Here is a 12,456-nt window from a genome sequence, read left to right on the forward strand (position 1 = left end):
GTGGCAGTGCATTACAGCCTGTGTGATTAAGGGAAAAAAAAACAGGGACAGAAAGGAAAGGGAGAAAGCTGGACAGCCACAAGGACAGAGAATTCTTTAACCTGAGAGACCCCAGCTCCTCCTGACCCAGGGAATTCTGAACCTGAGAGACCCCAGCTCCTCCTGACCCAGGGAATTCTGAACCTGAGAGACCCCAGCTCCTTCAGATCCAGGGAATTCTGAACCTGAGAGACCCCAGCTCCTTCAGATCCAGGGAATTCTTTAATCTGTGTGGCACCAGCTCCTCCTGATTTAGGGAATTTCTTAACCTGAGAGACCCCAACTCCTCCTGATCCAGGGAATTCTTTAACCTGAGAGACCCCAGCTCCTCCTGACCCAGAGAATTCCTAAATCTGTGTGACCCCAACTCCTCCTGACCCAGAGAATTCCTAAATCTGTGTGACCCCAGCTCCTCCTGACCCAGAGAATTCCTTAACCTGTGTGGCAGCAGCTCCTCCTGACCTGGAGCACCACTGGCTTTGTGTGGGGAGCCCAGGGCTCGTCTCCCTCAGCCATTCCCAGGCAGGTGAGAAGGATGGGGATCCCACAAGGCAGGGCACACAGACTACCTGCACTGCACTGGAAATTCCCTTTCCTCCCTCCTTCCATGCCTCTGAGGTGGCAGAAGCTCCAGGCTCCAGGCAGGGGCTCCATCCACAACCTGGGCTGGCTCTGTGGCAGCCCCAAAATGAGAAACTGGGAGTTCCAAGCCAGTGCAGAGTCTGAGGAACTGAAACAGAAAGAAAGGAGCTGGAAAAATAGCTGGATATGGCCTTGCTGTCAGTGTCCTGCCAGCCACGTGCACCACAGGCCCTGTGAGCTCCCAGCTCCTCCAGAAGAATTTTGGAGGAGCTGCCACTTCCATGCTTGGGCTTTGCAGTCAGCTGGGAAATTTGCAGCACCTACCCAGTTCACTGCCCAGCCCTGCAGCCAGAGAGGGGCTCCCATGAAATTCTTAGATCCTTTCATGAGACAGTCACAGTCCAGCATTGAATCTGCTCATTTTTTCCCTGCTGGTTCTCAAAATGAACAAACACAGGCAATAGAAATGCACACATAATCCAAGGGGCTGGATTTTTCAGTTAATTGCTTATATCATTTACAGGATGAGAAATGTCTCAAAATCTCTTGATTTGTCTCCCCTCCTGTGAGTTTGGTACATGGCTTTACATGCCACATGCCTTTGGTACCTGCCTTGGTAAATATGGATGCAGTCTCTAATAATATTAAAAATTTATGGTCACACAGTTTATTAATTCAGTCCTCAATTCATTCAAACCTGGTGAGACATGGTCAAAAATAATCAATTCCTATTTGGTATCTTGACACAGAAAGTGAGAGCAGTGCTAATGAACAGAGAGGAGCTGCTGTTTAATCCCAGGGGTTTGGACTCTGCAGGCTCCTTATCACACTCCCTTCACAGAACAGTTTGGCAGAAAAAGGTCAAGAGAAAGTTTTAATTTTACATTTTTGAAATTCTTTCTCTCATCATGCAGTTATTTTGTGGTGCTTTGGTATTCATGTGGGTGTTAAACTTCAGGAAACTCTCTGGGCAGCTCCAGTGACACTGACAAAAACAAGATTGCAGAAGAAAACCTTTCAGAAACCTCCCAGACTTGTCCCCTTTGCTTGTCAGCTCTGTCCAAGCAGCTTTTTGAGGGATAGCATTCTTGTCCTTAATGAGAGCTCCATTTAAAAGCTCTCACAGCCCTAAATGAACAAAGTTCTTGGGAATAATCACTAAATTTTCTCCTTGGGTTTGAAAACTGAGGAGTCCTAATTTCCAACAATGGGAAAAAAACAGACTTGGGTCAGCAGAAATTATTTTGCTGACAATTTTGATTAATAACATGAAATTATTTAACTGACAACTTGAGTGCTAAGCAGAGATGGAATATTTTCTGGCAGTGTTGGCTGATATCTCAGCATGAGATATTAATGATTAAGTCAACAGCTTGTAATCACATTAGCAAAACATGAGGAAAAATTAGACAAGCATGTCTAATATTTGCTCTGTTTATTTAATGTTAGGGCTGGAATCAGAAAGGGAAAGTAAATTGTACATAACAGTAGAGAAGATTGATTCATTAAAAAATACTTTTTTAAGATTAGCCTTAAAAATTCAAAGATGAAAGTGTGTTATTCTATTTTCTATAACTCAATAACTGGAATGACTCTGGGTAAATTAAGGTAGTCAGCAGCCTCTCTCTGCTTTGATTGCCCTGCAGCTGAATATCAAATTTTGTCTTTTCCATCTTTTTTTTTTTTTTTTTTTTTTTTTTTTTTTAAGGGAAACTGACTCAAACACCTCACTAATTTTGACTTCAATTGCAACAAAAATGACAAATAATTTCTGTTCCCCTTGGTCTGGCTTCTGCAACTTTGTTGTCTGGGGTGCTCAGAGTAGCTGTGCATTGGCCAGGGCAGCTGCTGAATGTTCCTCACCTGGAAAATCTGTCCAGGATAACAAACTGAAGCACTGATTCCTCTCCAAATGTCATGAGCACATCAACATGTCTTTTTATTATTATTATTATTTTTTCTTGGCAGCTTTTAAGAAACAATTCACAAGAGGCAGAGCAAATGAGGGTGCAGTGGCAGCAGCTCCTGCAGATGTCTTTGCAGGCAGGAAATTATTTCATGGAGCTGTGGCTTGGTTTGTGAGGAGCTGTCACAGCACCCTGGGCCAATGCCCACATCAGTTCTCATCCCAGTACCCAATATAAACTGATTTTTAAAAGATGTTTTCTCCTCTTTCAACACTGCTACAAAAGCATCATCTTCATGCTACATTTGCTTTTCTGCACAACTAAAAATGGCTGGAGTGACCTGAGGTGTGAATCACCATCCTCTCCTGACACACACCCTCAGAAAATTAAATAAAGTGGGAGCTGCCAGATCACCTGTGTCTGACTGGCCCTTGGTGAGCTGCCAAAAAGGGCAGAAAAAAGGACTCCCAGGAGGGTGGGAGACACTGAAGGCAGTGCCTGTGGCACATCAGTGTGCCTGTGGCACATCAGTCTCAAAAGGCAGAGTCCCAGGTGTTAAGCCCAAGCTAAAGCTTTAGGCACAGATCCCAAATAGGACAAAGTCCCAGTGGAGGCAGCAGCAGCTGCTGGCAGGGCTGGGGGTGAGCCTGGGGCAGGGTCTCCAGAGGCAGGTGCTCCCTGGTCTTTTCTTCTTTTGTTCTTGTTCTTCTTCATGTGGTGCCGGTCATGATGATGGTGGTGGAGGAAGAGCTCCTGCCCCCACACAGGGATTCTTATTTACAAATTACCCAATGAGCTAAAACCACAAATCTGAGGCATTTATTCTAAACCTATTAGAATTCTAATTTCTTAGTACAAAACTTTACATATAATCTACACATGCAGCCTTATCTGTTCTATCTGAAAAATATAAGCAATATTCTTACTATATTTTTCTTATGTCTAAAACTATGTTTTGGAGCTTTCATGGAGACTTATTTTTAAGACTTGTTTTCTACACTGATATTTAGGACAATGTTTTTCAGTTCTGACTGAAACTTGATTTTTAAGACTTGTTTTCCACACTGATGTGTAGGGCACTTTTTAAGGCACTTATAAAATATTCTTACTTAAACTTGTTTATGTACTTATTCAAACTTACATCCCAATTTCATGTCTGTGTGGCTTAGCATACTTCAATCCATCCAAAGGTTTTAATTCAAACCCTGCATTTTGATCTCTCTCTGAGGATCCAACACCCTCCAAAAACCCAAATTAAATAAGAGCCAGGAGCCCAGGGACAGATCCTGGCAGGGCAGGGCAGGGCAGGGCAGGGCAGGGCAGGGCAGGGCAGGGCAGGGCAGGGGCAGAGGAGCTGCTGGGGCTGCTCCCTTTACCTGTGCTCGTGCTCAGGGTGGGCTGGCATTTGTCACACTGAGCCCCCTTTGTCACCCTGAGCCCCCCCATCTGCTGCTGGCCCCCTTTTCTGAAGGGGAAAGGATTCCACTCATTCGTGTTCCAGCCTCTGAGACTTTGCTACTTGTGTTTCTGGAGAATTTGGGAATATTTGATTGATAAACCTCATGCAATGTCTCATTATATAATAGAATATATAAAAAATATACACATATAATAGAGAAAAAGTAATTTAAAAAATCAAAAAGTAGTCCAGTTAATCTCCAAATGGGGCATAACTACAAGTGAAAATAAACATCCTACTGGATTGGAAACCTGAAAGAATGAATTCTAATGCTTTGTATCCTAACTCAGCTTTTACTTCCTGGGGAACAGGTTGACAGGATTAAATCTATTTTATTTTTGAGCTCACAGTGGATGTTTTTTCCAGTCTAATGACAGCACATCTCACCCACCTGGGTCCCCACTGCCATCAGAAAACCCTGACTGCTGTGCTGGAGCCATTTGCCATCTAGTGGACAGTGGAAATCTCAGTCTGTGCCTGCCTTGGGTAGAAGTAGGGGCACCAGGATTGAGGTGGATTCCCTGGAAATCTGGCCTGGCCCATTGGCCAAGACATTCACTTATTTGAAATAAATAACAAGACTCAGCTCACCCCCTGATAATTGATAATCTGAGTGTTTAAATTCAGGCACCTGATGGAAGCTGGAGTGAGCAATTTGTCCTCTTTTCCTCTTGCACATGGATCTTGCTGTGCTGGTCAGTGCTTGACCACAGCAATTTGTGGTGTTACAGACACACTTCAGGAGCAAAGTTTGGTCTTCTAAAATGGGTGATTTTTCTTCCTCTCCTGGCTGTGCCTTGTTCGTACAAAAAACAGGTGGGAAGACTCAGGAGATTAAGAAACCCATTCACCCCTTTGGCCTGCCCAGACCACCCATTTTCTATTTAATTTAGCAGGCTTAATTCTCTAGTGTGGCTTAATTTTTCCCTGCCACTGGGAATTCTTCCTATAAGTGAATAAATGTTAATAAACCACCTCTTTTCATGACTCAATGCAAACTGGAAAACTTGTTTTGACCTGTCAGACAAGATGCACGAAAATCTGCCATTCCTCCTAATTTAAGTAATGTCTTGCATTTAAAAAGTATTTCTCCACAAGGTGGGAGTTTCTCTGTGTTTGAAGGGATCACCAGGGGTGCAGTTCTCACACCTTACCTTGGTAAATGTTCTTGTACAGTGGGAAATTTGGGGAGGTGGGAGGTTCTCAGGGGAATGGGCTCAGTGGTAAAAGCATTTGGGATTAATGTGCAGCACAGGGGACTGGAAAATGTGATGTCCTTGGCAGAGAGGGACCACAGAGATTTCCTGCCCACAGGGATCAGGAAGGTTGAGCTGCAGAGAGGTGGAGATGTGACCAGAGTGGGCTAATCCTGCCTGCCCTGAATGCCTGACATGTTTCAGCTGTCAGTGGCATCCAACAATGCCATGGCTTGGATTCCAGCAATGCCTTCAAACACCTTTCAGGCTTTTTAAAAAAAGTAGGAAGCAAACAATCAGCATTATCTTGATCAGTCAGGAATAAATATGATTTTAATTTACAGAAGCTGCCAGTGCACACACATGCAGATACTCACTCAGGCACACCCAGACACTCCCACTGAGCTCTCCAGTGTGTCCCTTCCAGCTCAGAATTTGTGATCTGAATGAAATGAATTCCCTGATTTTTACAGAACAAGCCTGGCTGGGAAGTTAGATAAACTAAACAGAATGTGCCTATTACTTTGGAGGAGAGGAGCTCTTGGGAAGATCAGGTAACTTTCAAGGTGATGAATCACATCCTGACACTTTTTCCCTCTCTAGACTTTTCCAGCCAATGTGTTTTTAGGATCTAAGCTCGTGCTCTGGCTCCTTTTTCATTTCAGTGACAGCTCTGGGATCCAGTGCCAGCAGGACAGCCCTGCCCCTCTCCTGCTGCAGATTCCCAGGGGCTGTGCTGTTCTCCAGGTGTAACCTGTGTGCCCAGTGCCAACGAGCTCCACCTTATCCACCTGCACATTGACCTTGGGTGGCTCTTGGGACCAGCTCTGGGCTTTGTGCACTGAGAACACAACTCCACCATTGTTCCTGAGATTGGCTGCTGGGCCCTGGGTGCCTCCCATGGAAACCAGTGGGAATTTTCCATCCATTCCACTGGAAAATCTCATGGATCACAATGCAAAAAGATCCTCTACCAGCAAATGACCCACAAAGATACTGATAGCTAGTGAGCTCTAGGACAGCAGAGGTTTCATATCAGACAGAGCATCTCTAAGTTCATAGAATTGAAGGTTTAATATGTTTGTATATTCAGCTTTTGGCCCCTCATGCAAGAAGGACATTGAGAGGCTGGAGTGTGTCTGGAGACAGGAATGGGAATGGGGAAGGGCTGGGGCACCAGGAGGGGCTGAGGGAGCTGGAAAGGGGCTCAGCCTGGAGAAAAGGAGGCTCAGGGGGGACCTTGTGGCTCTGCACAGCTCCCTGACAGGAGGGGACAGCCAGGGGGGATTTGGGATCTTAACCCAGGGAACAGGGACAGGAGGAGAGGGAACAGCCTCAGGCTGAGCCAGGGGAGCTCAGGGTGGATTTTGGGTAGTTTTTCACTGTGAGGGCTGTAAAGCTCTGGCTCAGCTACCCAGGGCAGTGCTGGAGTCCCATCCCTGAAGTGTTCCAAGACCCTGTGTCTGTGGCACCTGGGGATGTGGTTTGGTGGTGACCATGGTGGGGGTGGTGGGATGGTTGAACTCGATGACCTTTTCCAGCCTTAGCAATTCCCTGATTCTGAGATTTCCTTCATATCATGAACATTCAGTGCAGAGCCTTTGCTGATAGAAGGTGGATTTAGAGATTGACATTTTCAGACCACAGTCAACAACTGGATCTGATCTTCTGAGACATTTTAACTATTGCTTTTTTTTTTTTTTTTTTTTTACCTCTTTGGTCTTTCCCTGTAGTCCAGTTATAATATCAAGCACCTGCAAGATAAGAAAAAATAGATTAGTTATAGTCCAGGACAGGTCCATAAAGCATATTGTAAACTGTGGGCTAGTCAACAAAGAATGAAATGGCAGGAAATAGCAAGGGCAAATATAGTATCAATAAATAAAACATGAAACTTCTTTCTCCTGCCTAAGTCCTTTTCTCTGGCTTGTTCAGAGCTGGCTGTACATTCCTGTTTGCCCTGTGATTAGTTATTCTAAATTGAGAATAAATTGTTTTGCTCTGCAGCCTTTTCTAGTATGATCTTTGTTGGTGACACCAACAGGCTGAGGCTCAAGGGCTGTGGATTCAGAGCTGCAACTTGCCCATCCATGTGCTCCTGTGGGAGCAGAGGGAAAACTTTTCCAGAGTTTGGGAAACTGAAGCAATCAGAGCATGGCCTTGTGGGCTGTGTGGTTCATGGTTCTTCCTGTGCTTCCTCCTCTCTTTGTTGGGAGGTGCACCCCAAGAGCAGCAGCACTTGCCCCTGAGATGCTGCATCCAGAAGTTTCCCATGAGCTGGAAACCTGGACATTGGAGGGGCTGTGAGAGCAGAGGAGAGATGAAGCTTTATTTATCAAACACAGAGGTCAAACATAATATATTAAAAAATATTCCTCACAGGCCTGACTGATACCATGAAACTACAAACTAAAATTAAATCTAGAAACAATGGTCTTCCATTTGTGAGGAAGGCCAGGAACTCTACCTCCCTAACTCAAAACTAAATGGCAGATAATGGGTTATTGAGGCTGGTTTCATGGTCCACACACATAGAACAATTATTCCTGGATTTAATTAACAAAGTTTGACACACCAGAAACACTTTTTGGATGACCAAGAACCTGCAGCTTGTTGTGAACACAATTAATCTAAAAGAACATCTTCACCATGTGATGAAATGCTCTTTTGTTAAATAGCAGATGGTTTGACCAGGAGCCTGGTTTGAAAATAGCAAACTGCAGACCTGGGGCCATTTTCCTCCAAAGGAATATCTTGCCCTCTGGCAGCCACTCAAAGCTACAATAAACAGTCAACATTCAGTCTTCATCCCCACAGCAGACACTCCTTCCAAGCCCTGGAGAGAAGGATGTGTGAGTTCAACCATTCCCTGGGGACTGCCCCAGAGCAGGCAGGTGTCCCCAGCACTGCCCCATCCTGGATTTCCACCAGCCCCTGGCTCAAAGGCAGAGGGACACACAGCAAGTGGTCACAGCTCTTTGTGCCCTGCAATTGTGTGAAAGGAAAACTTTATTCCAAGGGACAAATTTTTTAGGGCCAGGACAGTGTCCTCTAACCAGGCTTGGAAAACACCCAGAACAAAAATCTCTTTGTTCCACTCATTCAAACTGCTGCAAATCTCCAGTGGCCCTGCAGAATTCAAGCTGCTTTGCAAATGTAGGTGATGTGGATCTGCTCCCTCCCTTTATCTTCATTCACCTGTTTCCTCCCTCCCCCAGCCATCCTACACAAGGTGAGCCAACACCTGGATGTTGATGCCAAAGTGAAATTCACCCCTGGAAAAATCTGTTCTGTTTGTGTTCCTTCTCTTTGTGAAGCACAAACCAATGTCTGGGCCATGCAGCCCCAGCACAGGAATGACCAAGTGGAAATTTGTCTTTTCTGCAGGGCAACTCACAAGGCCCACTGTCATTGTGTTCTGATTTTGGGTAGAAGAATCAGGCAAAGCATTCTATTTATTTATTAAAGCATTATATTTATTTATTTGCTTGTCATAGGCTTGTTATGCATCAAAGCTTTGGATGGGCAGGTTGAGTCTTGTACCCGAGTTCTGTTCCAGCTGGAGAACATGGTTACCACCACTAAAACATGCAAAAAGGCATTTCCTTGCAACAGAAATGTCAAGATCCAGTTGCAATGAGTTCTTGACAGATTTTAAGGCCCAAAATGCTTGGAATCCCAGCACTGGCACAGCCATCAGCATTCACTGTTGCTGAAAAATCCCAAGAAAATGAAGATAGTATCAGTAGCAGTATTTATATCAGTATATCAGTATCTCCTTACCAGATGTATTCAGAAAGGAGAAGTCTTAAATACTCAAATCTCAACCCCCCAGTTATGTCCCTATTCAAGGCTTCTGTTTGTCTCAAAACTGTGCAAAACATTTGTGATGCAACTCAAGGGGAAGAAATGTCTGCACAGCTCCAAGGTGCCAGGAGGATTTGGGTTCCAAGGGGGGGAAGGTGCCTGGGGCAGAGCCAGAGCACCCTGACCTGTGACTTACGTTCAGTGGCCACCAGCTGGTAGAGAGGCAGCCCTGTGCAGAGATTTTCAATGTGCTTTCCATAGAGAATCCAGTCTTTAAAATTCCCCAGCCTGGAAGTGCCAGGTTGGAATTGGGCCCACACATTATTTGGAGAGTATACATCCCTCATGGTCTAAGAAGAAAAAGTTAAACACCATCAGAAATGTAGCTTTAGCATCACTCTACTGGGACATCCTTTGAGAAGGTTCCCAAATATAAAATCACCTTCCTTTGCCTTACCAAAAAACATTAGATAAAGAAGCTTCATGCTTTAATGAAAAAAGAATTTCAATCTATTCAGTAACAAAATTCACTAGATATTAATTATGTCAACACTGCAAGCCTGAGCTGTATTGCTGCCATATTAAGTTGTATTATTGGCATCAAGTTTTGCTATAAATGTGCTACTGGGCTGACACAAAACAGGCCAGAACTTCAGTTCACCTCCAGGCAATACTTCCAGTTTCCTTGTGAAACCTCAGCCTGAACAGGGAAGTCAAAATCTGGTCAAAGTAAACTGATCTCTACCTTCTGTTCTGAAGAAAAAAAAAAAAAAATCAAGCAATGTCAAGGTCAAAATATCAGCACAGTGAATAAAGGGAAAGTTTGCCTGAACTTACATTGTGATCTCTTCAAAACACCAAATTACAACAGTCCAAGGACAAGGGATTGTACAGCTTGAGACAACCCCCTATAAAACTGCAGGGGGGCCATGATGGTTCATTATCTCAAAAGAATGTTCTGCATGGTATTCCCTTCAAGCTGTGTCTTGCCACAACAGCTCCATCATTGCTAAGACAGCACAAGTCATTCCTGAGCTGCTTTAGGGGCAGAGAGGAGAATCCCCCTCACACCCCACTGCTCCCATCCCTCCCCTGCCAGCAGTGAGGGCTCCCCACAGTCACCTCTCTCTCAAAAGCCAGATGTCCAATCTCGTGCAGCTCTGGGATATATTCCTTCTTGATTTTCATGATAAAACAGGCATTTCGTGAAAATAACCTGGTTGCAATATACCCCTGTGACAGAAAGAATTGAGGTTAAATCATTAGAAATGGTTAATGCTGACATTCATTGCTGCTCTTTACTCTTTAGGGCAATCTGAAGGAACAGAAGTGGCTGCAGAGGCTGCTGCTGTGGAGTGACTGCATTGCCTTTGTCTCCTTTGGGGAATGGAGCTAGCCTGGTGCCTGTCCCTGAGACTGGAAGCATCATTTCGGACAGATTTCTGCTGCCCATGAGTGCTGGCAGCCCATCCTCACCTCCAGCCCCATTGAGTCAGGGACCTTGTTCTCACTGCCAGGAACTGCCACCACAGGTTTCATTACCTGTCCTTTAAACTGCCCCATTGCACAGGTGAAGAAAGGAGATGGCCAAGGAGGAGAAAAGGTGCTGGGAGTCCTCAAATTGTTCCAGGACAAAATGTGAGAACAGACTGAAATAATTCTCAGGGGTTAATTTGAGGCAGATTCTTGGATTTACTCACATGTGTGTAGTCAAAGATGGTGTCAGAGGAGTAGACACCAGAGCGGACGTGGACATCAACGATGTGCTCCTCATTGTGGACGGTCATGGTCCCAGTGACATAGTTGCTGACAGGATCTCGCAGGACAAAGGTCTTGGGATAAAAGCACAAAATCATTGTTCATCACCTGGCTCCCATCTTCAGGAGGTGCAACAACCTCCACTGCTTTCTGCCTCCCCCAGTGCTTTAGTATTTAGTAAATACGAAATCCCCTAAGAACCCTGGAGCAGTCTGAGGAACTCTTGAGCTGGAGGTCAGTTATCAAACAGGCCCTTCTGAAGGCTGAAGAAAACCTGATGGGATATCCCAGTCATTCTGTGCAGCAGGGGCTGACAGAAGACTGCTCCAGCCTCCAAATGTTTGACTGAGCTAAGGGGATCTCTGTCCCACTGACTTTTTGTTACTTTGCACCTGTACACTTGGCAAAAGCTCTTTTTCTCTACACTTGACAATGAGCAACTTGTTGGTCTTAGTTTCTTTTGTGGTTTTCCTCCTATTCTATTCCCCCTGTCCAGGGACCAAACACATTTTAAACACTCATGTGCAGGACAAGGCTCATCACTCTACTCACGTTCAATGCAGAAGTCTGAGCCCAAAAGACTCCCAGGCAAATGAGGACTGCAGTCTGTGAAAAGAATCAGAATTCTCACTTGTCAGAAACACCAGGCAATGCCATAAAAACCCCAGCCCATGAACTGAGGGAAGGAGCTGGAGCATCAGTTTGAAAAATAACCCACTTAGCATGTATATTAGCTGAAAACACCTACAATTCCTCATTGTGAAGTGTTTGCTATCAGGATCTCCTTTGCCTGTAACTGAAAAAGCAGAATAACTTAACCATTACATTTCTGCAGATTTCAGAAGTCCATCCTTGATGCCATGTTACTTCTTGATTTGCCTCAACAACTGCAATGATTAAATCATAATGAATAATAACCCCCCCTTCTGAACTGGAACCAATTCTGCATTCTTTGCTCAAATGAGGCTTCCACTGACTTTGCAGACCCAAGAAACATAAATTCCCCACTTTCCACCCAAAGAAACAACAGGGAGATCATATTATTGTACCACTGTACATATTATTGTACCACTGTATTGCCCCACTTACTTGAGCATCTTCTTCTCTATCGTTTCGTTTCTAAAAGTGAGGAACTTACAGTATTAAAAGTTCAGCAGAAATGGAGATACTCACAAATCTCTTCATTTTTCCTTCAGATGAGAACAAGACGCTGCAGAAGGTAAGAAGGCAAGGAAATCCCAGAGACCTTCAACTTTTATATCTTGCTGGAGGTGTGGGAAACACTTGACAGAACTTTCCTTCATGACTCGAACAAGTCCATATCTACATGTCGTAAGCCTCCTATCTGAATTTTGGGTTGGCACAGATAACCTGACCCAGATATATTTAAAGCACTCAGTAAGTCTCAGTAAATCAATCACTCTGCAAATGGCTATTATTCACTGGTTTAAACTTTAGTCTTGCTGGTTTTATTTTTTTAAATATTTAACAGGATATTATCCAGAATTAAATGACATTGGGAATAACACTGCTATTTATTCATACAAACTGCATTTTGTCTTCTGAAACACAATCCCCAACAGCCTGATGGATGGTCTGCAGAGAAATGCTAGGAGGAAAGACCTGTGTCATGGTGGCCTCCATGTCAGCTAACAAACAGAGCAATTCTTCAGCCTTTCTTGCATTGAAAATACTGGATGGGCCCTGA

General features: G+C 44.5%; 1 protein-coding gene across 1 annotated transcript; it reads right to left on the reverse strand.

The window, feature by feature from the left end:
* Nucleotides 1–8,643: 8,643 nt before the first annotated feature.
* GKN2 (gastrokine 2) lies at nt 8,644–12,024 on the reverse strand. The gene is made up of 6 exons (XM_079329007.1): nt 11,922–12,024; nt 11,301–11,354; nt 10,691–10,822; nt 10,113–10,223; nt 9,187–9,340; nt 8,644–8,895 (listed from the first exon to the last, which is right to left on the reverse strand). Exons 1-6 carry the CDS (start codon nt 11,931–11,933, stop codon nt 8,804–8,806), a joined length of 555 nt encoding a protein of 184 aa, XP_079185133.1. The 5' UTR covers nt 11,934–12,024; the 3' UTR covers nt 8,644–8,803.
* Nucleotides 12,025–12,456: the final 432 nt, after the last annotated feature.

Source organism: Erithacus rubecula, assembly GCF_903797595.1.
Source record: "Erithacus rubecula genome assembly, chromosome: 29".
NCBI classification, from domain to species: domain Eukaryota; kingdom Metazoa; phylum Chordata; class Aves; order Passeriformes; family Muscicapidae; genus Erithacus; species Erithacus rubecula.

Excerpts from the sequence above, each read along its gene's own strand:
- GKN2 (XM_079329007.1), bottom strand. Across the intron at positions 10,224-10,690 it reads CCATCTTTGACTACACACAT|GGGTATATTGCAACCAGGTT; the intron begins GTGAGTAAATCC and ends TTTCTGTCACAG. Across the intron at positions 9,341-10,112 it reads ATCTGGCTTTTGAGAGAGAG|ACCATGAGGGATGTATACTC; the intron begins GTGACTGTGGGG and ends TTTTCTTCTTAG.